The sequence below is a fragment of the Xenopus tropicalis genome, chromosome 9, assembly GCF_000004195.4.
Source record: "Xenopus tropicalis strain Nigerian chromosome 9, UCB_Xtro_10.0, whole genome shotgun sequence".
Lineage (NCBI taxonomy): Eukaryota > Metazoa > Chordata > Amphibia > Anura > Pipidae > Xenopus > Xenopus tropicalis.
The window spans coordinates 70,098,716-70,124,801 of NC_030685.2; the positions used below are offsets into that span (position 1 = coordinate 70,098,716).

A 26,086-nucleotide genomic window follows, 5' to 3' on the forward strand; every position below is an offset into this window, starting at 1 on the left:
TAAAAATTAAGAATGTACCACTGAATTATACTCCTCTATATATAGAAGGATTGTGCTTAAAAAAGTTGTGTTTCTGACGGATTTATTGAGAAATTCCACAAAAACCCCACTAGCCCCGCCCATCTGTTCCACTTCCTGCTGGCTGAATTCTCTGGATGAGCTGGGGAGCCGGCGGCTCTCAGCACACTGCACTGTAGGATAGGAACCAATCAGCAGCTAGGCTGACCTGATAGGGAACTGAAGCCTGTCTGTGCTTGTGTGACTGCAGGGCTGTGATTGGCTCTCCCCCTCCTACTGTGCTTCTGGCAGGGATCATTAGGACACGCCCACTTATCATTTCACACTGGAGGGAGAAGTGATACGATCTACAGGGAGCTCCAATAAAGGGGCCATTGTTACAGAAAGGGTTAATGTTTATCCCAAAGTGAAACCAGCACCGTATATTATTCATAATTGCCTACAAAATTAGGGTTTTTCCCATTTATCCAATATGTCTCCTTTAAAATGACTCTATGGGAGATGGCCCTCCTGTTATTTAGAGCTTTCTGGACATTTCTGTATAAGAAATCTTATACTTGTTCTGGCATTCCAAATACACAGCAATGCATCACTATGCTGCCCTAACTGCCTTATTCTTCAACCGCCAAGTCCTAAAGTTGCCCCAAATGACCACAATATTCATATATATTGACTTCTGTTGGTCGTTAACATGCTACACTATAAATGCTTAATGTACAACAGGCAGCAGTGTGCTTTCCTAAGAATATAAAGGGACGAGCCTATTAAGCTCTGTATGGGTATGTATAAGGAAAAATATTCTCTTTGTACCAGAAGTTTTTATTGCATTTATTGTTCTGGTGTCCAAAATCCTCTTTCATCTGTTCGATCTTCAAATACCCACTCGTTTGGTCTCCAAGCACGGTTACCTAAGGCCAATGGCATAACATGTGGGAAGCCCATGTCTTTGCATGCCATGACTTGTCAGTGCACTTAGAGCAAGACGATGATGGGAACGGACCCAGTTGGATCGGATTCTTCTCCAAGCAGATCTGCTCCCATCCTTGCTGTAAGTGCACTGACAGTAATGGAGCACAAAGACATGGACTCCTCCCATGATATAGTCCAGCGCTGTATTCATGGATAGGGGGCAAGTTGGGAACCATATACGTGTACCCCTTCCCACCTACTACTTGCATGGCATTCAGCCATGTACTTACCATCTGCCCTATGGCTCTGTACCTTGCTCTGGATTTGAATCTAGCACAAAGTAGTGATCACAGCAAACCCCTAAGCATATATGTAATGAGCAATAAGGCAACTGCTGTCTCAATTCTATGCTCCTTAGTGCTCCAGCACTTGCATCTCAGGCACTGGGAAATGACCCCGTCATATGTAAATACCTGCAGTATTGGCATTGTTGTTGTATACTGACTCATCTGCCGTTATTTGGTGACAGGCTCGAGCAGGACAGAGTTCTAAGCCACAGCAGGGCCAAGCAAAGACAACTTGTATCTAACCATGAGACAGAGTGCTGCTGTGTTGTGATAGAATTTTACAAAAAGCAAAATAGAGAATATCATCTGTATTTTGAGCACATACAAACCACATGCATGTTAATGAGCCTGTCCCTCGGCTTTCTATTTCTCAGCCTTCTCCCATTTCTTTCCATTTTTCCTATCACTTTTCCCCTCACTTTATTTCTTCCTTGTCAGTCTCTGCCATGTATTCTTTCATTCCTTCTCATTTTCTCCCTCTCTACTATTCTTGCTCAGTCACTTTAATCTTTTTACATCTCCTCTCTCTTCTTAGATGACATTTTCTCCATTTCTCATTTTAATCACTTCGCTATTTAATTCCCCTTATTCTGTTACAGTCTCCCCTCCTCCTCCCATGTTTCATCTATTTCCCATACATCCCTCTATGCTATACAGAATCTCTTCTGCCTCTTAATCTTTCCCTTTTTTCTTAACTGTTTCTATTTCACCCCTTGCATGTTTTCCGATTGCCCCCCTCTTAATCTTGTTGTACATTATTTCCAAAGCTTCCCTTCTTTAATCTCTATTGCCATGTCAGCCAAGCCACCCTTACTGCTCTATAGGTTCTCTCTCCCTTTTATTTTTCTTTTATTTTTAAGTCAAATTTTATTATTAAAAAAGTTTCCTTGTAAATGTTTTGTCAGTCATTTTAACCCATTCTTCACACATAATGCTCACTTCTCCTCCTCCTCCCCCTTCTCCTTTCTCACCCCGTTTCCTTTTCAACCCATTTTTTCGTTTCACCAATATTCTTCCATTCACCCCAAACCCCACCTCTTGCTCTTTAACTCTCTTTTCTCCCCCATCATTCTCCTCCTTGACACCCTACAACTTCCCCTCTTCTCTCTCACCACTTCAACTTTTGCCCTTCTCCATTCTCCTTCCTGCTCTTTCACTCTCTTTCCTTCCCTTACTCATTGTAACTGCCCTCTCTGTTCTCCCAGCTTCTCTGTCTGCCCTTCCTTCCCTCCCTACTCTCTACTTCTTATTGTCCCTCTCACTGTCCCTTTTATCTACACCTTCTTCTCAGTTTCACTCTCTCTTTCCTCCCCAGCTCCCCTCTCCTTCTCATGTTCGCTCCCCACACAGGACGGTTGCCGCTCTGTGGGCCTCAGTGCGCTTCCGGTTTGCCCACCTGGAGCCGGCAGGTAAGGGCAGGTAAGGGTGGCGGAGCACGCATGAGCAGTATGCGCAGCAGAGGCTACAGACTCTCACCTGGGTCCAGCAAAGCGGAAGTGAGTGCGGTAACATCAGCCCCCAGAGCTGTCATCATCTTCATCATCAATATAATCGTTACCGCGGTGACAGCCCCCTCCGTCCGGATCCACCTCCGCCCCATCCGTCCCCACCTGCCGCCTGTCTGTGCGAGGAGCCGCTGAGAAGCGCAGAGCTGCTGGGGGCCCCACTCCATCACTGTGAGTAGAAAACTTTGCGAAGTTCAATAGCATTGCCGCTGCCGGGTAGGGACGAGACGGGCTGGCACTCAGCATCCCAGCAGCCTCAGGATAACTTCAGTTCTTGGGCTGCCAGAGGATGCTGGGACTTGTAGTACAATATATGACAGGGAGGCTTTGCTTAACGTCTCAGCTCTGTCACTTTCCTCTGAAACTCTTTGTCTGTCACTTCTTATCCTTTGCCTTAAAGCACACAATTCTTATTTACTTTTTTACTTTTATTTCCCTTAGTATAAATACAGGGGATTGTGGTTTATTTGATATCACTATTGCTGGTTTCCTTTCCTCACGCTTGAAATGCATAATACAGTGTATTGCTTAACCCCAGCTTGTGTGTTTGTTTTAAAAGCACAATTATTTCTCCAAGTCCTTTGGTACTTGTTTCCTATAGCGATTTAAACAGATTCTGGTGGCTGATAAATCCCCCTGGGTTGTGTCCCCCTCAGGGTGAAGACACACAGAGCTACTTAGTAGCAGCTACTTGTCACAACTACTAAACGCCAGAAAATCCCCTGCCATAGACAATACTGAGAATTGCCTGTGCTAAAACACACGTAGAGACAATTATCAGTAAATGATCAGCATTATCTATTTTTTGTAGCCACGACAAGTAGCTGCTACTAGTTGCTCAGTGTGTCTTCACCCTTATACAAACCTGCCTGTTTACACTGACAACAGCAAATTAATTTGTCACATTTGTCACTTCTGTTGTGGTAACGTCCCTGTTGGTTCAGGGTAATTGCAGCACATAAATACACAAACTCCTCTGCCAAGCCTATTTCTCATATTTACAATGCAGCCGACCCAAATGGATCAAAGAACACAAGTGTAAGGATAATATTTGCTAAATGTATTCAGCCAGCAGGATTCACGGCTACTTATTTGAAGTGACGCGTAGCGGGCTGCTTATACATACAACTTGGGGGTGTGAGTTAAATCAATAGGTATCCCTAGATAGCAAAATGCACTGACTGGCTGTTTATAAATTGCCACATGATGGGCATTCAGTTAGTACAGGTACTACACGTGTGTGCACAATGGAGAGTGACTGCGGCTATTTTGTACATTTGGTGAGAGTTCCCTATAGGAAAAGCTACAATATGAGGTTGTGTTTTGCACTGTGTGTGCTGCTCCATTGACTTGTGCTTCCCCATGATTATATACACGTACAAGGGGCCTACCTGCTAACAGTATGATATACAGCACACAGGTCCTAAACACATCACCCTAAGGTGATGTCACCTAAGCCCCTAAGGCTTATGTCACACAGGATTAGTAGCTGCTACTTGTAGCCATCAAGCTCCCGTTGGAAAACAGCACAGCTGCTGTCGCACAGCATTTGGAAAGCAGTGGGCCTCGGTCGTGCATTGGTTGTCATTGCTGCCTTGGGCAGGGGTCCTAAGTCTGCAAACAAGGCACTGTCTGCAAGTTGTATTTTCTCCTATTGTCTTGCATGGGTTTCCTCCAAGAATCACTTCAGTAATGTAGAGGAACGATGAAACTGACCATACTGCATGCAATATGGGCTTAGACTAAAACTAGGCCATGGAATGATGCAAAGGAATGTTCACCTTTAAATTAACTTTTGATATGATGAGACAATTTGCAATTGGTCTTCATTGTTTTGTTTGCGTTTATTGTTCTTTCCCGTTTGGAATTCCAGCACATATCTGGTTGCTAGGGTCAGGGTCGGACTGGAGGGTGCAGGGACCACCAGAACTACTGCCTCAGGGGCCTCTGCACCCCCCAATGGGTCCCCCACTGCCAGCTTTACCCCCGCAGAGGCACCCACCGCCCATCCGACCTCCTCCACCGAGCACGTGTAAATGAAACTTACATTCAGTGTGTCGGGGAAGGAGACAGGCAGCTTTTGGGAGTGCCCTGTGGGGATCGAGTCTGGGCCACCAGCACCCACCGGGTTTTTTCCCCAGTGCCTTTGCGGCCCAGTCCGACCCTGGCAGAGGTTTGAGAGAGAAAGGAATATGAATAGAGGGGTCCAAAATAGAAATTTAAGTTATAAACAATACAATTGTAGCTTCACTGGGCAACAACTTTTGGCTGCTGGAGTCAGTGACCTCCATTGGAAATCAAATTATTCAAAATAGATATCAAAAATATAAAAAAATGAAGACCAGTTGAAAAGTTGCCAAGAATAGGCCATTCTATAACATACTAAAGATAAAAATGAAATTGAACCACCCCTTTAATCTCTGTAAAGTGCTGTGGAATATGTTGGCATATAATAAGAATACAAATTGTGGCATTTACTTTATTTACCATTGATGTGAAACCCAGGCCATAGCAGCTACAATACGTTACCTTTCTGTACATGCCTAGAAACTTATATTAGACATTTTCTTTAAATGGTGTGTTTCAAGTACAGTATTTCTATAGAAGCGTAATGGCGCCACCCCCTTTCCCACTTCCTTCCTATGTTGCTGTTTGCAGCCAATACTTGACATGCTGATTTGAGACAGTTCTTTGCTATTTTGTATCAGTAGTTACAGATGGGGCTCACACTACCGGTGGAAGCCAGTGTAGCTATGTACAGCATGCAGGCAGCTGGGGAATACTGGCACTCTACTGATATTAATATTTACTCATATAGGGGTAAGGCTAATGTCTTACCAAATGTTTTGTCCACATTTTGTTGCCAGTGTCTTTCCATGGAATCGTAGCTTGTTGGACGTTTGGAATTGCCTGGCACACCTGCATAGGCAGAGGGAAGAAATATCAGACCCATATCAGACCCATGTGATTTTTACTGATCCAGTTAATTGGCTTAGGAACCAATTGGCCAGATCACTCAGCAGTTTTAAGCTCCACTGGGGCTATATAAATTAAAGGGGTAATTCTTCTTTAAGTTAATTTTTAGTATGCTATATAATGGCCCGTTCTTATCAACTTTTCAGTTAGTCTTTTTTTTTTCGTACTTTATTTATTTGCTAACCTCTTCTGACTCCTTTCAGCTTTCAGCCCAGAAACCAAAAAAACAATTGCTCAGTGAGGCTACATTTTTTGTTGTTATTGTTGCTTTTTATTCCTTATCTTTCTATTCAGGCCTCTCATATTCATCTTCCTGTCTGTCATGCAAACCACTGCCTGGTTGCTAGGGTAATTTGGAACCTAGCAACCGGATAGCTGCTCAAATTTTAAACTGGAGAACTGCTCGACAAAAAGCAAGTAATAATAAATTAATTAAAAAAAATGTAGACTAATTACGAATTGCATTAGAACAGCACTCTCTAATACCATACTAAAAGGTAATTTAATGGTAAACAACCCCTTAAGGGTGAAGACACTTTAAGCTACTAGTAGCAGCTATGTGTCATGGTGACTAAAATCCATAAAATAGCCTTCCATAGACAATACTGAGAATTGCCTCTGCTAAACCCCATGTAGAGACAATTATGAGCAAATGATCAGCATTGGCTGTTTTAGTAGCCACAACAAGTAGCTGCACTAGTAGCTCTGTGTGTCTTCACTCTTAAAGTAGCGATAATCATGATAAATCTGCTTTGTATGCATTTATAAAATGGTCTATAGGTGTTTGCACTCCTATATGGTAAATGCAGGGTGCATGGTCAAAAATAGGTGTTTATCCATTTATAATTCCAGAACCAGAACTCTTAACAGATTGTTTAAAAGTCTAAAGTTTTAATCCTCATTAGGACCTATAGCAAGGTATGTATATGTAAATAGACATCAGTGTTTGGCGAATAACTTATCATGTAGACAGAATGTCGCCAAAGCAGGAGGAATGTATTGGATAGGGCTGCCAGTGAGCGGCAGAGTTCCTGGTACAATGAAAGGAGAGCCATGTGTATCCTAGGAAGTTATGGAGGGGACACCCTGCAAGTATGCTGATTGGCTTTGTAACACAGGGGAACATGTTTGACTCCCCACTCCCTTCCACGTACAAGTTAGGAACTGGAGGGACAACTTGCACTATTACAGAGAGATTACCAGGAGCCACGCCTTTGCTTTAACCTGTTTGGCCACAAGACAATTGCCAGCTCACAGGCTTTGGAAGGCTTTTCATTGCATCAGAGGGATTGGCTGTGCCACTGATTCGCTTACCCAGCTCCTGAGGCAAGAGAGATTTTATTCACTTCATGTTTAACATTTTGTGGTTGGTCTCCCAACCCGTATCACTTCACAAAAGCTACTCCTGCTCTAATGTTCCTTAAGTTGTGTGACTCGCCACTAATTGGAGTAACAATGAGCTAACACCCATGGGAGCAAACTTGTATATAAATGTTTGTATTTCCATTCAACCTTAAAGTGACACTATTACCAAAAAAAATAAAGGTTAGCATTTGTGAGTGAAAGCACTGAATGAAGCATAATAAAGAGTAGATCTAAAAAAAATATATATTTACCTAAACAGGTAATTCACCCTTAAATTTACTGTTAGGAGACAATTGCTAATGGTCGTTTTTTTTCGGTTAGGGCTTCTTGACACCAAAACATGATTTAGTTGCGGAAAAAAACACTATTGTTTTGCAGTTTATTATGCAACAAAACCACTAATCCGTATGCAAAAATACGCCACCTGAGCCCAGTCGAGATCATGTAGAAGTCAATGGCAGATGTCCCTTTTACAACCATAAGATCTTTTTTTGCTTTGTTTTAGAGGTTTTTGGATTTTTTTTTATGCTGGCTTTTGTATGACAATATGGAAAGTTGCCGTTTTTCGTGATTTTTCCACACCGCTTTTTCATTGGTACTTTTTCAATTCCCTGTGTAGGGAATAGGCATGGAATAGGAATAGGCATGAAAAGTGAAGAACGTGGCTTTTGAGTTCATCTGAATACCCAGGAGAAGCAGTTGTGCATTTTCGGGCCAAAATCCACTCTGTGGGAGCACTTTCATTTCATTTAATTTCATTCAGCACTTTCAGCACTTTCACAATCATTTTTAAAAAGTAGAATTATTTTCTTATAATTGAGTCTCTGGGAGATGGCCTTTCCGTAATTCGGAACTTTCTGGATAATGGTTTTCTGGATAAGGGAACCCATACCTGTACTAAAATAATCTGTACTGTTTTATTATTACAAAGAAAAAGTAAATCTTTTTCAAAAATTAGAATGATTTTTCTGTGGGAGACGATGGTCTTCCCATAATTCAGAACTTTTTGGATAATGGGTTTCTGGATAAAAGATCCCTTACCTGTAGCAAAAAAGCTTGTAATTGTCATCTTGACCTTGCTATTTCATTAACACACTCCAGACTTGTTTGTTCTGAGAGTGGGAGGAGATCAAATAAAGATAAAATCTGGCAACTTCACCTCCTTCTGTAAATACTTCTTATGGGAAGAAAATCCCACTAAATCAACAGATTTAAACATTGGTATTTTCATAATGAAATAGTCAATAAATACAAACTGAGAATATTGGGACTCTCATTCTGTGCGTAAGTGGCATCTCTAGCTACAAACATTTGCATAGTAAAGGAAAATGTAACTCTAACTGTGCTTTATTTCAACCTTTTCAGTGGTTTGAAAGTTATTTATAAATGTAATTGCCAATAGAAGGAATATATTTTAATACCTTTTTATTCTCTGCACTTATACCTTGTTCTGTCTCTCAGAACAGCTGGATCTGGCTTCAGCTACATTGTTTTAGGAGTTAAAACCAGTAGTGTAGAGAATATAAGCAGATAATAATAGATCCTGCTTTTTCTAATATACACCTAAACATACACCTACACCTGTAATAATAAAACAGTACCTGTACTTGATCCCAACTAAGAAATAATTTCCCCTTATTGGGGCAGAACAGCCCTATTGGGTTTATTTCATGGTTAAATGATTCCCTTTTCTCTGTAATAATAAAACAGTACCTGTACTTGATCCCAACTAAGATATAATTACCCCTTATTGGGGGTAGAACAGCCCTATTGGGTTTATTTAATGGTTAAATGATTCCCTTTTCTCTGTAATAATAAAACAGTACCTGTACTTGATCCCAACTAAGATATAATTACCCCTTATTGGGGGCAGAACAGCCCTATTGGGTTTATTTCATGGTTAAATGATTCCCTTTTCTCTGTAATAATAAAACAGTACCTGTACTTGATCCCAACTAAGATATAATTAATCCTTATTGGAGGTAAAACAAGCCTATTGGGTTTATTCAATATTTAAATGATTTATTAGTAGACTTAAGTTATGGAGATCCAAATTACGGAAAGATCCCTTATCCGGAAAACCCCAGGTCCCAAGCATTCTGGATAACAGGTCCCATACCATTACATACCCATGTAATTATAGATGCAAGAAAATTCACCAATGAGAATTCTACTGATCAAAAACTTCATTATAAATGCAAAATAATTGACCAATGAGATTGCTGATTCCCAGCATTGGGTCAGGCATCTTGCTGTTATTTTATAATGTATAAATAAATATCTTTATAAATATATAAAGATGACTATGTCATTTCTTCCATTACACTGGAATGAGACATGGGGATAAAGGACACACTTGTTCAGTGCAGGGAAACTGTGCTTAAAGGAAAAGTAACACTAAAAATTTTTAAGTAAAAAATCTATTCTACCCTGCCCCAATAATTGCCCTATCCTGCAAACCATTTATTATTTTGAATGATTTAGTAGAAAATACCTGTTAAAGCTTGGCTTCTGGTCATTTGAAAAAAGGCGATACGGCGATGCAGGGGAAGCATCCACTATGTGGCGATCGATTGATCGATCCTAGCCTGACTCCTTCCTATACAGAAGAAAGGCTAGAATCGATCAATCGATTGTCACATAGTGGATGCTTCCCCTGCATCGCCGTTTCGGCTTTTTTTCAAATGACCAGAAGCCAAGCTTTAACAGGTATTTTCTACTAAAGCATTCAAAATAATAAATGGTTTGCAGGATAGGGCAATTATTGGGGCAGGGTAGAATAGATTTTTTACTTAAAAATTTTTAGTGTTACTTTTCCTTTAATGCTCCCAACTCCAATTGCTGGAACAGAGAACATGGAGCCAGATTTACACAGATCAGCGGGGATTCTCATTGGAGGAATTTTTTGCATTTTAATGCAGCCGCTGGCACTGGAGATATCAGGGTAAGTTTTGGAAACGTTTTATTGTTCAATATTGCTTTAAGAATACAACCCTGATGTTCCTGGACTACAGCTCCCAGCATACCTCAACCTTCATTATATGTTACATTGTTCTGGGATTTGTAGTCCAGCAACAGCCGAGTAAAGTTTGGTTGAGCAGTGCAGCACAGCAGGGTTTAGTGTCCCTTGAACCTCCTGCCCACTCTCGGAGCCTTTAAACAAACAACACCTCCCTTCCCTAAGCAGCAGCAGCCTTTGAGCAGCTCATTATAAGGGGCTTCTCAATGGACTGGTTATTAGTTTTATCACCTTTTCATCTGCTTGGCAGGTCCAGGAAGTGCTGAAGTGAAACTGGTATCATTTTCTTGTCTAGTTCCAGAAAAAAACATAGCTGTTACACTGAACACATATCTTAATAAATGTGTAGTAGGAAATTACATATAATTATAATTTATATTCATTATAAGTATTCAATGGGTAAGGAACCACTGTGCTTGCAGCTTTGCAATGCATGTTATAGAAGAAGAGCCAAGATCTGACAGCGGGATTACAGTTCACTTGAACAGGCCAGCTTGTGATTGGTAAAGCCTGTATGCATGCTTAATAGGAAACTAGGGAAGCAATATGGGCTCAACTGCTTGGTGTGTGTACCTTGTTTGGATGTACCCCCATTTTATGTATTTCGTGGGACCAAAACAAATTGTGTAAAATCCAAAAAAACTTTAAATCTGGTCATGTTAAATTGAGTTTTCACTGGATATAAAATATTCTGTTTCTAATCACTGCCCTTTTTTTCTTTTTCAGGCTTTGCGGTACAACAGAAACGTGTGATGGGACATCCTACCGACTGATTCTTTGTTGCGCGCCGTCCTGCCCCACATTTAACATGGCCAATTTAAAAAGACTCCTTTTAGGGAGACGATTTATTCACTGGAAACTTGGCTTTATAACTCTAATATTTATGGGATTTTTGTTTATGATACAAAAAGAAGTTATTGATTGGGAAAAGGATGAACTAGGGGCTCACCGCGGGAAGAAAAAGATGTTGGATATGATGATGGAAGCTGTGAACAATATTAAAGATTCAATGCCCAAAATGCAAATTAATGCCCCCGTCAGGCAGACTGATAATGGAGATAATGTGAGACCGTGCTTGCCTGGATATTATACAGCCGCAGAACTAAAGCCTTTCCTTGAACGCCCCCCTCAAGATCCTCATGCCCCTGGGGCAGCAGGAAAACCATTTAAGGAGGAGAAGCTTACCCCAGAAGAGCAAGAAGAAAAAGAGAGAGGAGAGAAGAAACACTGTTTTAATGCTTTTGCAACTGACCGAATCTCACTTCACCGAGATCTGGGACCCGACACAAGACCTCCTGAGTATGTATCACATTCGCTTGATTCATCTGCAAAATCACATTTTAGGGGAAGTTAAATTGCATCAATTCTCCAGATATTCTGTATATTAGGCTAGGAAATCTGCCGTGTCTGGGAAGATTGTTCATTCAAATGTTCTTGCGTTTGAAGTATGGTTTTAAAACACATGCAGTACCCCTTCTCACCTGTGTGCGGCCCATGTCAAAAACATAATGCATTTCTCCCAGAAATGTCAGTACTATTGTTTTACTCAGCTGCAAGAAAATCTGATTCCAACATATGCCCCTCCAATATCTCAAATTAGAACTTACCATATATGGGGTCGTCTATCCTGCCAACTAATTAAAGGGATAGTGACACTTTTCCAGTTTTATCAGAAATGCGTTACTATCCCTTTAGTAAACCCGCCGCCTCCCCTCTGACCTCCATGGCACTCCGATTCAGCTCTTTTCCACAATGTCCCAGCAATAAGTACTTTATTTTAATGGCGGGCTAAACTTCTGATAGGCTGGGGTATTGTTTTTGTTTGTCCTATTGAAACTTCACCCACCTCCCTAAACCTGAGGTCAACTTCTAAAGCATTAAGAAGAGGAGCTGCTGATCATGAACAGGGATCTGTGAGGAAGTGGGGGGCAAATGGGTAGCAGTAAGTTTCTCATTAAAAGGCTTATTAAAGTCATAGTGGCAGCTGAATAACTGCAATGTTTTACTATATGTATATTCTAAATGGTCCTTGACCAATGGTTGTCCATCCAAAACAGGCTTGGGTAAATGTCAGTAGCCAGTGGTTTTGCCTTTATCTACATAATGGTTAATATTAGGCGTTTAAATATTATAGTCCGTCCCTGCGTAGCATGGGAAGTTCATTTGAAGATTGTGTCGTTCCTATGTCTATAGACAAAGCTAATTGACCACACCTGCCTATCGTTTATTGCTGTGTGTCCTGGTCGCTGGCAGGCTGTACATGTGTACGCACCACGTCATGACTTGGACCATTTTCTTCCAGATTATAGTATAATGTTCTCCATCTGCTCATCTTTAAAGGGCCAGTATGACTTAGCAAAGCAATGCATGTTTTGGATGACTAATGTTGCTGTCGTCTGCTATATCCTTGGTCAAAAATATATTACAGGTATGGGATCCATTATCCAGAAACCCGTTATCCAAAAATACACAGATCCTGAGCATTCTGGATAATACGTCCCATACCTGTAATTGTTCAAACCACACAAACATTCTCTATAAATATACTTGTATAAGAACAGTTTTTTAATTGAGTTTTTGCCTCTCTTGCCATGTTTTTGACATGCAGGTGCATTGAGCAGAAGTTTAAGCGCTGCCCTCCACTGCCCACGACAAGCATTATAATTGTGTTTCATAATGAGGCCTGGTCTACCCTGCTCAGAACAGTGTATAGTGTTATGCATACATCCCCTGCTATACTTCTCAAAGAGATCATTTTGGTGGATGATGCCAGTGTAGATGGTAAGTGTAAAGTGCTGCAATGTGTTTTCTTTCCTCTGCTTCCGGTGGGGGCAGGCCCGACTGGCAATCTGGCAATCTGTGGGTTCTGGCAAATGCCAGAGGGGCTGCTGTAAGATGCCATAGACAGTCACTATTTATTGGGCCTCTGTGTACTTGAAATGCCAGGGCCTATTTTGAATTAAAGGATAATGCGTGGGCTGCCAGAATTAGCCCTTAGTATCACACTGTTGATGGACTGGAAGTTTATACCAGTTGTTTGCCCCACAGGTACATGTGTGTGTGGCCCAGAAGGCTTATGTAAAAGCATATAGTAGAGAGAGCCTATCCTAACAATCTTTGTTCCATACTGTGCATTAATTTGGCTGCATATTCAATCATATCGATCAGGGGTCCCCAACCGCCGGGCCGTGGACCAGTGCCGGGCTGTGGACAGCTTGGCACTGGACCGCCAGCTTACCAATGGAGGGCACAGTGTCGCACAACAAAGGGCACAAATAAGCGTGCCGCACACATAAAGGCGTGGACAAATGTGACGCGCTCATAGAGCCACGACGGTACACACCATACAAATGAGCAATGAATGCGTCAAGCCCATAAAGGGGCAAATAATCGCCTGAAATTCACGCCGTGCAAATTAAAGGGTATCAGTGTAATTAAAATATATTGTACTGTTGCCCTGCACTGCTTCAGAAACACTAATATAATTTTGATAAACACAGCTACTGTGTAGCCATGGTGATAGTTATTCAAATTGAAATGGGGCTAAATGGCACAGGTTACATAGCAGATAACAGACAAGCTCTGTAAAGTACCATTGTATTCTGTTATCCATTATGTAGCCTGTGCTGTTTTCTTCTAATTTCTTCCTTCTGAAGGCAACTACGGGCAACTTTGGAAAGCCAAAGCGATGCGTAGGCCTTTCCACCTGCAATTCCCTTTATTGCTTTCATTTTATGGGGTTACTGTTCCTTTAAAGCTTTCAACTCTAGTTTCAGGAACAAATAACATGGAGCCAGATTTACACCGATCAGCTGGGATTCTCATTGGAATGTTATTTTGCATTTTGATGCAGCCGTGGGCCCTGGAGAGCTGGGGAAATGTTATTTTGAGCAATATTTCTTTAAGAGTGCAACACTGATGTTGTTGGACTATCATTCCTTAACTGTGATTTATAAATTAAAGTATGCTGGGATTTGTAGTTCAGCAACAACTGAGTAAAGTATGGTTGAGCAGTGCAGCAGGGTTTATGTAAATAATTTTAGTAATATGTCACAAATATGCTCCAAAAACAAATTTACTTCCTTTACAGAGTATTTGAAAGATGAACTGGATGAATATGTTAAACAGCTTCAGATTGTCAAAGTGGTGCGACAAAAAGAACGGAAAGGCCTTATTACTGCCCGTTTGCTAGGCGCCTCCGTTGCGACGGGAGATACCCTTACATTTCTGGACGCTCACTGTAAGTATCGTAAGGCTTAGACTGCATGATAACTACATGAATCCATATGTGATATTAGCGAATAACTATCCCTAGTCACTTATTTATGTTGTATGTCGCTTGGGGCAGTGTTATTGTGCCGTTTCCCCATACTTTTACAAAATAATTCCAATTTTTAAAAATGATTTCCTCTTTCTCTGTGATAATAAAACAGAGAAAAAGAAATCATTTTTAAAAACATAAATTATTTGCTTTTAATGGAGTCTATGGAAGATGGTTCTTCTGTAATTTGGAACTTTCTGGGTAACAGGTTTCCGGATAACTTATCCCATACCTATACCTTGTACTTGATACAGGTATGGAACCTGTTATCCAGAATGCTTGGGACCTGGGGTTTTCCAGATAAGGGAACTTTCCGTTATTTGGATCTCCATAACTTAAGTCTGCTAAAAAAATGTTTTAATATTAAATAAACCCAACAGGATTACCTATATAGTAATCCTATTGGGTCACCTTTGATATATAAAAGTAATATAAAAAGAAATCATTTTTAAAAATTAGAATTATTTGCTTATAATGGGGTCTATGGGAGATGGCTTTTCCGTAATTCGGAACTCTCTGGATAACAGGTTTCCGGATAAGGGATCCCATACCTGTACTAACTTATAATTAAGATATAATTATTGGGTTTAATTAATGCTGAAACAAGTTTTTAGTATGGAGATCTTAATAACAGAAAATGTCAGGTCCCAAGCATTCTGAATAAGCAGTCCCATACCTATACTTTGCTGCTAAACTACAATCCCATGAATGGATTCACATGCAGAGTTGCTTGATGATAGTTCAACAGCACCCGAAGGCCTCAGTTTGCACTTTGAATTTTGGAGCAGAACAGTTGTTTCTGTAAACTTTGAAGCATTTTGTAGCTGAATTATTTGGCAATTTTCAGTCAAAAATGTTCTCCCTCTTTTGCTATCTATCAGTTCCATTTTTAATTCGGATAATAAGTACAGCCATCAGGGTGACTTTATGGAGCCTAGGATGTAATCAAAGGCTAAACAAAGCCTTGAAAGCTTCAGAATGGCATCATTTTGTGTTACAAAGCAGTAATTACATGGGTGGAAAACCTAGTCCGGGAACGAGCGAGCACCTGATTTTTTGCAAATTGCTGCCTTTAAATCACATGTCTCTAGTAATTTTTGCCATTATGGTTGTTTTTATCAGTCATCCTCATTTTTCTTTTTTTTTTTTTCCGTCTGTTATTTTGCTAGGTGAATGTTACTATGGCTGGCTAGAACCGCTCCTGGCTAGGATTGCAGAAAATTACACGTCTGTGGTCAGCCCAGACATCACCGGCATTGACCTCAACACATTTCAATTCAGCAACCCATCCCCCTACGGCAATAATCACAACAGGGGCAATTTCGATTGGACCCTATCATTTGGTTGGGAATCGCTTCCCAGTTCAGAAAAGACACGAAGGAAAGATGAAACCTATCCAATAAAGTAAGACCAATGAGAATTTTTATGTTTAACAGTTTACAATATGCAATATTAGAATAGCTGATTTGGTATTGGCACATTGGTAGAATGTCCTATTTAATTTGTGATGTTGTGCTATTCTGTTATCTGTTTGTTATGTTACAGCATCACAGGTATAATTATCATCATCATCATCATTGATTTATATAGCGCCAGCAAGTTATGCAGCACTGTACGTTGATTTATAGCAAACGGGGGGCTTACAATAATTTAACAAACAAGGTTTTATATATATATATATATAAGGGTACAAGACAAGGATGTTCAACTTGTGCTCCTCCAGGTGTTGTTCGGCAGCTACTTGTCATAGCTACTAAATGCCAGAAAATACCCTGCCATAGACAATACTAAGAATTGCATCTGCTAACACACATGTAGCAGTAAATGAGCAGCATTGTCTATTTTTGTAGCTGCAACAAGTAGCTGCTACTAGAAGCTAATATGCTCAATCGATGGCCTCCCCAAATAAGCAGGTGTTACAGTGTAATCCCAGCTTTAGGGCAGCGCCACATTAGGCCAATCTGCTGTCGACGGGGTAAATTTTAATAGATTTTCATGCCGAAATCTACCCCATGTGTTCAGTTGGCAGACTGATCAGTTTATAACCAAGCCAAGGTGAACAGGAGTGAATCAGGTGGATAATTAACCCAGACAGCCCCAGGAATCTGATGCTAAAAATTGAATGCAAAAAAAGTTGTCAATAATGTTTGTTTCATCCACATTCTGTAGGACTCCCACTTTTGCTGGAGGGCTTTTTTCCATCTCCAAGGCCTATTTCGAACACATTGGAAGTTACGATGAACAGATGGAAATCTGGGGTGGAGAAAATATAGAGATGTCCTTTCGAGTGAGTAGCGTTAGCGCAGTGGATTCTGATTCCAATCATTTTACTCTGCTTTTAAAGTAAATATCACTGTACATTATTAGTCCTGGCAAAAGGGTGTTGTTTTGGCTTTTAAAGTCAATTTTCACATCTGAGGTATGTGTTTATAAAAGAAAATTCTCATCTTTAATTTTAGCCTTCCCACACTTTTTATTTTGTTAACAGAAAACACATTATTGAAGTATGAAGCAAAACGTGAAATGGGAAACTTTTGTTCATTTGTGTGTGTGGCTGTGTGTGTGGCTGTGTGTGTGTGTGTGTGTGTATATATATATATATATATATATATATATATATATATATATGTGTATATATAGTGAATAATGTACCCACTATTGTATAATATAAGGATATTATAAGTCTCTGAGGAGTTCCATGACCATGTTTTATACAGGTCATGAAATTCAAGTTGACTTCTAATATCCTGATATTATACAGCCTGGTGGCCCTATAACTGAGGGCTGACAAGGGATCTTGGGGGTTTCCAAAACAGCTGCAGGCCCGGTCTGGGATTCAAAATAGGCCTTGGCAATTTAAGTACACAGAGCCACAGCCACAGGCCAAATTTATAAGTAGTCTATGGCATCTTATAGCAGCCCCTCTGGCATTTGCCACAATCCACAGATTGCAGGTTGGGGCCTGCTGCAGGGGGTATGTTATTTATTATAATACACAAGTTTCAGTGAGTCATGTGACAAAAAATTATATCACTAAACACTGATTATAACTGATGACATCTCTAAGCACTGTTTATAATACAGCATATACATACATGGTCACATTTCAATACAAAATCTTGTGACTTTCCCAGCATAGTTGTGACAAAACCCTCGCACAACAGACTCAACCCAGTTTTCACTCATTCAGTATTCAGCCTCTGGTTGCTCGGAAACCACAGATCTATTACTTTGAACTCTAACATATTAATGGAAGAATTCCATACTAGGCTCTCCAGTTAGAGAAAGTTGTAACTGATCAGCCCTCTCTACATCTGATCCCTAAGAAATAATCACTTAGCAAGAACTTGCTTAAGTTCAGCAGTAGTTTGTACAGTAATTATGTGGCACAAAAGCTTTTCCAGATTGAGGCACTTTGTCACAATTACCCGCAGGAGACCGCACCATGAGTGTCAATGCCCTAATGCATTTAAAATAACTAAATTGCATATTAATGAGTGCTTCCTAATGCTCATCTAGGTATGGCAGTGCGGTGGCCAGCTAGAGATCTTGCCTTGTTCTGTTGTTGGCCATGTATTTCGGAGCAAGAGTCCTCATACGTTCCCGAAAGGGACGCAAGTGATTGTGCGCAACCAAGTGCGTCTGGCTGAAGTCTGGATGGACGACCTTAAAGAAATCTTTTATCGCAGAAACAGAGAAGCTGCAAACATTGTCAAAAGTGTAAGTATGGTTAGGAAGAGAAAGCCATAGTCATTTCAGCTTTCTGATGAATGTATGAAACATGTATTGGTGGTTTATTGTGATTTAAGAGGAAAGGGATCTATTTACAAAGGTGTCTCTGCCTCTGCTGGGATGGAGGCCGCTGTTTGGGTTTTGTACTAATGCTTGAGCAGTTGTGAAATCTCTCCCATCATGCCTCTAAAGGAGGCCATACACGCTAAGATCTGCTAGCTTGGCGAGGTCGATATCGCCCACCTGTAGGTGGGGATATCGGGAGAAGATCCGCTCACTTGGTGACCTCGCCAAGCGAGAAGATCTTGGCGTGTGTGGCCATCTTAACTCTTCACCCCCTTTTTAGCACTGGGTCAACAAATAAGGCGTGTGCTGAACATACTTTATGCCTGTTGTTTTGATCAGTAAGTATATAGATTTTACCATTCAGATTAAAGGACCAGTAACACCAAAAAATTAAAATGTTTTAAAGTAATTAAAATATAATGCACTGTTGCCCTGCACTGGTAAAACTGGTGTGTTTGCTACAGAAACCCTACTATAGTTTATATAAATACCCCGCTGTGTAGCCCCGGGGGCAGCCATTCCTGCACTGGTACAGCTGGTGTGTTTGCTACAGAAACCCTACTATAGTTTATATAAATACCCCGCTGTGTAGCCCCGGGGGCAGCCATTCCTGCACTGGTACAGCTGGTGTGTTTGCTACAGAAACCCTACTATAGTTTATATAAATACCCCGCTGTGTAGCCCCGGGGGCAGCCATTCCTGCACTGGTACAGCTGGTGTGTTTGCTACAGAAACCCTACTATAGTTTATATAAATAAGCTGCGTAGTAGCCTTGCGGGCAGTCAAGCTGGAAAAAAGAGAATGGGCACAGGTTATTTAGCAGAGAACAGATAAGGCCTTTAAAATACAATGGTGTTTTATCTGTTATCTAGTAGGTAACCTGTGCCTTTTCTCCTTTGAATGGCTGCCCCCATGGCCACACAGCAGCTTTGTTTACATAAACTATAGTAGGGTTTTTAAGGTAAAAACACCACTTGTACCAGTGCAGGGCAACAGTTCATAATATTGTAATTACTTTTATACACTTTCATTTTTTGGTGTTACTGTTCCTTTAAGAAACAAAAATGCTGAAAAGAAAGTCTCGTCCTACTTCCTGTTTTATCGAGCACAATCAAAACAAATTAGCCATCCAGTAAGAAACCTCTGTCTAATAATTTGCCTTATCTCAAAGCCTGATGGTTAAACTGGGGGGGAAGAGGTGAATTTTTTATTCCATGGGCTTCTTAATGACTTGGTGACTCGTTTCCCTGTTTAGTGCAAGATTTTAAGCAGTAATTTTAGCATTGCTTCAAAATGATGAATTTTCCCGCTGGTTTACCAAGAAACATAATCGTTTTTAGTGGCCAATATAGATTATAGCTCACAGTTCTTAGCAAGCATTGGTTGCAGGTGTCTCTACTTAAGCACTCTACCATATAGAGTTGAGAAATACAGAGGAAATTCCCCTTAAGCTACTATTCTAATATGTACCTCCAAAATGAAAAGATAGATGATGCTACGAGACCCCCTTTCTGCAAACTGGCAACGTGTGATGTTAATGTATGCATGGTTCTCATTGTACAGAAGGAATATGGAGATTTGTCCAAGCGGTTGGACCTGAGGCATCGACTTCAATGTAAAAATTTTACTTGGTATCTGAATAATATTTATCCTGAGATGTATGTACCAGAGAGACACCCTCTGATACATGGAGATGTAAGTAACACAACATTCTTTTCATCATCTAAATCCAAAAGGCTTTACAATTTTATTGTAACTTGACGGGGCACTTGTTTGTCCTCTTAAACTATCCCTCTCCAACCAAGTTAAATAAAGTTGGCACCAATTTAAGTTGGTGAATATTATACAGGCACAAATAGGAGGGCAAAGTGCATTAGGCCATAAGATCCAGGATTATGCATGCAGTGTACTAGTGCTCCAAAAGGTAGGGTCTGATTTTTTTTGAACAGGGGTTCAAAGAGTGCTCCTTATGGAGAAATTCATGGATAGAATTCCAGAGGTAAGGAGCAGCGAGATAGAAAGGTCTAAGATGAGAAATGGCAGTGGGCGTGGATGGTGAGAAAAGACAAGTGAAAGGGGACAAGTGACGAAATGTAATGGGGAGCAGATGAGTGAAGAGCTTTGAATGTTAGTAGAAGGATTTTGTATGCTATCCTTTTGCTTAACGAGCAACCATGATAGAGATTTAAGTAGGGGAAGAGCAGGTTTCCTCTTAGAAGAAAGCAGAAAGATTTTAGCAGCTGAGTTAAAGGTTGATTGCAGGGGTAGAGGTGGGAGTCTGGAAGACCTGTTAGCAAGTGGTTGCAGTCGTCTTAACTGGGGTAGGATAAGGGCACAGATTGGTGTTTTAGCAGTTACTTGTGAAAGAAGTGGGTCATTTGCCTATTTTGAGAAAACGTGGCATTAATATGATTAGAGAAGGATAGGTTTTGGTCCAAGATAACCTCCAGACAGCAAGCTGTATCAATAGGGTTAATGGTCATGCCATCAGTAGTATTAATAAAAGGAGGAAAAGGTCCGGATGAAAAAAGCTCGAGCTCTGTTTTAGCTAGGTTCAGCTTGAGGTGGCGTTGGTTCATTTAGGAGACAATAGCTAGGAACAGTTTCCAAGAGATTAGAGACTAGTGGTAAGGGAGAGATAGGCTGGATGGGTCCAGAGCAGCCTTTTTAAGAAGTGAGGAAAGTACTAGAAGCTAGAGAGGAATTGAATATACAGTATGAGTAAGGGCTGGAAAAAGGGCAGGGGCACACTGTTTTAATAACAATGAGGGTACAGGATCAAGTGAGCAAGTTAGAGAACAGAGAAGAAGCTGAGAAACTTCTCAGTAACAGATTTGAAAAAGTTAAAGAAGGATGTAGCAGGTTTAAAAAGTTTCTGTAGGGGAAGAAAATCGTTTGTGGGTAGCATCTCCTTTGGAGATGGTCTTCAGCTGTCAGATCAACACAGGTATCCATTTTGATAAATGTGTCGGGACTGTTGGGAAGTTTTAATACATTAGTTCATTAATACAATCGCAAATCCTGATATTTAATAAATCGGCCCCTGAGTTTTAAAATTCTCAGCTTTCCTTCTTGGTTTATGAATATGTAGGTGGAAATTGTTTTGGCTAATTATAATAATTATCATAAATAAGCATCTGCGGTGTATCAGAGAACAGCGCCACACAAAGTGCTCCTCTCTGGTCGTTCCTAATTCTGCATTGTAATGTCTGAATCATGCCCAGCGGTTACAGGCAGACTTCGCTGCCAAAATGCTCGAATAGGTGCCTTTCCTTTACTAGAAATAAAAGAAGTTACAGGCAGAAAGAGGTGTTTTGTCCACTGCTGTTTTTGGCTGCAGGACCTAAAACCTTTATACCAGCAAAGCAAATGATTTATTGTATTTACTGTAAAGACTTTGCAGTCAACTATATATTGATATCCTGTATATTGTTAGTGTATTTGTTATATTTTCACCAGACCCCAGTACATAAGTAATAAGGGAGAAGTAAGTACATTGTTTCCTTAGCTTTAGTACCCATAGGGTTACACAAAGATTTAATTCTCCTGCCCTAAATTTCCCTTTAGTTCCCCCAACCGTGGAGCTTGATGCCTGTTAACATTAACAAAACACCTATTCTATAAAGCTGGCAAATTTAAGGTTTCAGTGGAAACTCTGCATTTTGTTAAGTGTTCTGGAAGGTTCAGTTTCAGGTATTATAGGCACTCTAATATGCCCCCCACCGCGGCCCCAGCGGGAACTCCTAATAACATCACAATCCAAGTTTGGTTGCTTAGGAAACATATTTGCTGTGTAAAACAGAGGACTGAACAAAACCCTCTATAATGTTAAATTTCATGTTTTTGTTTTTTTTTATTAGTTAAAAAATGTTGGTCGAGATCTGTGTCTGGATGTTGGAGGGGAAAATCATGGTGACAAGCCTCTGATCATGTACAGTTGCCATGGACTTGGTGGGAACCAGGTAAAGAAATAAAATCATTTTGTAAAAGGGTAATGTAATAAAAGGCACTAAGTTTGCCCAGGAACAGTAACCCATAGCAACCAATCAGCAGATAGCATTTACTGGTCATCTGTATAAAAGCAAATCTTATAATCTTATTGGTTGCTATGGGTTACTGCTACTGGGCAAATGGGGGCTAATGTACAGTGCTACTCGTGTATACATCTTCCTTAGCAGTAACGAAAACTGGGGCAAAGTAGCACGGGGTCTGTATATTAATCCAACTTGCAGCTCTCCATCTGTTCAGGTTCCGACATCAACTGATGGAAGGTGCTGGGAAGTGTTTTTGTAAAGGCTGCATGTTTGACAGCCAAGACTATCTTTCTAAAGCCACATTTCACTTCAGGGCCCCATATGAGGGGATTATTTGAACCCCCTTTGACTTTAGTAAACAGTGCTAAATATTAGTATTCGGTTTGCGGCCCCGGAACTTTCTTTGTGTACATTTCTTTCTGTTTCTTTCTGTATCACTCTTACATTCCTTATCTGGTTTCTGGTAAGCCACACTTTTTCTTTGTCATTTGAAATATGGGCACGTCTATACAGTAAGAATTGGGACATTGAGGCAGTATGCTGGTTAGCCCAGGAATATTCGCTATGTATTAGTAAGTGTAATCTTGGTATTTCCATCGGTAGCACTTAACATTCCTTCTGTGCATATTCATACAGCCATGTGAAATACGCCTTCTCTGTAGCAGGAACTCAGGCCAACACCTTCAGTTATCCTATGCGTGAAGCATAATTATTCATTAAACATGGTTCTTTCCTGCTGTACATGTATAACAAGCTTACGTATATTTCTTTTTTTCCTATAGTATTTTGAATACACTTCAAAACATGAAATTCGACACAATATTCAGAAAGAATTGTGTCTCCGGCCTTCGCACAGTTCCCTTGTTATTAAGCCGTGCAATTACAGAGGGAGAGACACTGCCCCACTCCCTGAAGAGAGATGGGAGCTGCAGAGGGTACGTTGGCTTTTACACCGCATTTTTTTTTTTTTTTTTAAAACTTCCTACAAATACTCTCTTTGGGGTAAATTACTCAAGTATTAAACTGGAGAATCCTAAAAAATTCTCTGAAGTTTGATATTTTCCTCATTTATTAAAATGTTATACTGACTGCATTTCCTGATACACAGCAAACAAATACAAGGTGAGCGGTGCTCCAGACAGTAGGCTTTATTAATGTATTAATAAATATAAATTTAATTATACAATAATAATAAAATCTGTTAACAGTGAACCATCACATGTAACATGTTTTGGGTGAAGCCCTTAAGGTGGGCATACACATAAAGATTTTTCTCTCCCTAACAACCAATTTCAGTGCGATCAGAAAACCCTGCACTACACTGTTGAGCCCCAGAAAGGGCGAAACCGGTCTGTAGTTGGGAATCTGATCAGCTATTATCCTGGCTTCAGCTTCAAACCCAGTGGGTGAGCTTTAACCTATAGGATAAACCCATGTAAATGGGATTTTTTTAAGAGTTTGGAATTCATTCCCAGAATTCCTTTAGAGTGCGATCGGACAAATCTGTTAAATTAAGATAAGGTCAGTGGGCACCGAAAGATCGTACATTTAGCGATTTTTCAACTGATATAGGTCAGAAAATCGTCCGGCATTAACAATAGAATTTGCCCATTGTCCAGTTGTTTACAGGACCAGGCAGGTAGTTTTCCTAGCTTCAACTTTACAATATTACATGAAACATCGTTTTAAATGATTTCAAGATAAGCTTGATCCTACCATAACGAAAAGATCTTGGAAAAATCTTAACGTGTATGGCCGTATAACGTGTAGTCATAGGCCTATGTTTTAGGCCTGATTGTCAAGCTAATTTTATAGTTACTAAATGCTGTCCTGAGTGCCTCTCGCTTGCTGAGACCTGAGCACCCGTATCACATCTTTCTCTATGCAGAAGTGATACAGTGCAGTGTCGGTTTATCAGGAGAGTCCAGAGCGGACCCCACAGTTATCAAAGCTTATACCTGTGTGAATTTATCAGAATGTGTTCCACTGCCTTGAGCTGTGGCATGCCATTTTCTTCTATTGAGCAATGTGGTCAGCCCTGCTGGCAAAGAAATGCCCTTGTTGGCTCTGTACTGTCTGTACTGCTTGCCATTCATTAGTTACTGCCATCTGTCCCTGCACAGACAGAGTGCATTCCGGTCCAAAAGCATTCTTTTCTTCATTTTTAGGCTAAAAGCCACCACATATCTGTGGCGATGCCATTAAAATAAATAGCAGGCAGCAAGGAGAGAAACGGGTGGTTTCTCCAGTGGTAGAAAAATAACAGCAAAGGATTCACTCACTGTAGCATTAACCTAATTTCTATTCTTGTTTTCTTTCTATTTCCTGATGCAATAAATCCACACCCAGTTTAGCTAAATTAGGAGCATGCTGAAGGCTGTAATGGCTTATATGCACAAAGACAGAATGTGTCATAATTAATTGCTAGTTCTATGAGTCAGGCTTTGAAGGGGTGATGTGGCAACCTTACAAGTTTTCAAGTTTCAAGTTTATTGTCATATACAAATAACAATGAAGCATCATTACTGTAATGAAATTGTTTTGACCCGTGTTCCTCCCAACTTTACATAGACAAAAAAAAAAAATACAAATATTAAATAGAATAAAAGTGTGCTATAAAGGTACAAGTATTTACAATAAAAAAAAAATTCAATGAAATATTTGAAATTGTGCAGTGAGGATGGAGCCCAGTCAGATGTTTGAAGAGGAACTTGCAGAAGTGATACTTAAAAGTAGAGACCTGCAGCGGGTCAGGTAGCCACAGAATAGCCAAAAAGCAGCCGGGTTTTCAGGCAGGTGGCCCGCAGGTATCCTACTTAGGTATGTGTTTTAGCTGTCGGTCTCAGTGCTCCCACCCTCCTCTGTTGTTCAAGCAAGTTGCTCCCTATATCTGGTTGATCTGTCTCCGGAATGACAACACTTCCAGTCCATGGTGCCATCACTTCCAGGCTTTCCGGGTCACTGGTTTGGGTGTTAAGTAAACCCATTATGGGTGTCGGTCAGGTAGCGGGTCTGGGTTGGGGCATAGCGGTGTTGCAGGGGTGGGACGGGTTGCGGGTCCGGTAGGACAGACCCAAGCAGGACTCTACTTAAGAGGGTCCTCCACTATAAAAAAAAATTTAATTCTCAGGAATATTTCCAGTATACATTGCTTAACCCTTTAATCTGATTCTGATACATTTAAAAGTATTTTAATACAAAAGAATCACGTTTGTGCCTAAGCAATTGCTTCATTTCCTCCTGCAGGAGCAACTCCTGTTCAACCCTTCCTACAACCTGTGTGTGAGTTCAGAAGGAGCCAATCCAACCCTGGTACAGTGCAACCCAGCAGATCCATTCCAGCAGTGGATCTTCCGGCATCACGAATGAACCATTGGGAGCTCGCTTCCTTTCCAGCACTGGGATCAGAGCACACTGTAGCCTTTTATGCAATGGCTGCGCTTACCCCGGGAAGCAAAGCCTGTCTTGTTACAAAAGAACAAACGCTCCAGGGTCGGCTGTAACTCTAGAAATGCCAAAGGAACATTTCCATCTGTTTATATTGTTTTACAGTTTATAGAGTAAGGTGAGGGGTGGGTTTGGGGGCAAACAATTCCAGGCTGCCTTTTTATGACTGTCATGGGCACAGTTTTCTTAAAACCAAAGAAAAAAACTGATTATGTTTTAAGGGATGCGCGTTCTGAATACTTTCCCAGAAGAACCTGTCGGAACACTGGAAAACAGACACGTCTGGCTAATACTAAACATAACCTCAAAAGGGAAAAAGAGCTTATTATTAGTAAGATTTCATGTTT

General features: G+C 40.6%; 1 protein-coding gene across 1 annotated transcript; it reads left to right on the top strand.

The window, feature by feature from the left end:
- The first annotated feature begins 1,468 nt into the window (after positions 1-1,468).
- On the top strand, positions 1,469-26,086 carry galnt3 (polypeptide N-acetylgalactosaminyltransferase 3). Its single transcript, XM_002936748.5, has 11 exons — positions 1,469-2,950; positions 10,866-11,438; positions 12,748-12,920; positions 14,230-14,379; positions 15,630-15,864; positions 16,630-16,747; positions 17,980-18,180; positions 19,822-19,953; positions 22,119-22,220; positions 23,075-23,227; positions 25,539-26,086. The coding sequence occupies exons 2-11, from the start codon at positions 10,948-10,950 to the stop codon at positions 25,659-25,661; spliced, it is 1,878 nt and encodes a 625-aa protein (XP_002936794.2). The 5' UTR covers positions 1,469-2,950; positions 10,866-10,947; the 3' UTR covers positions 25,662-26,086.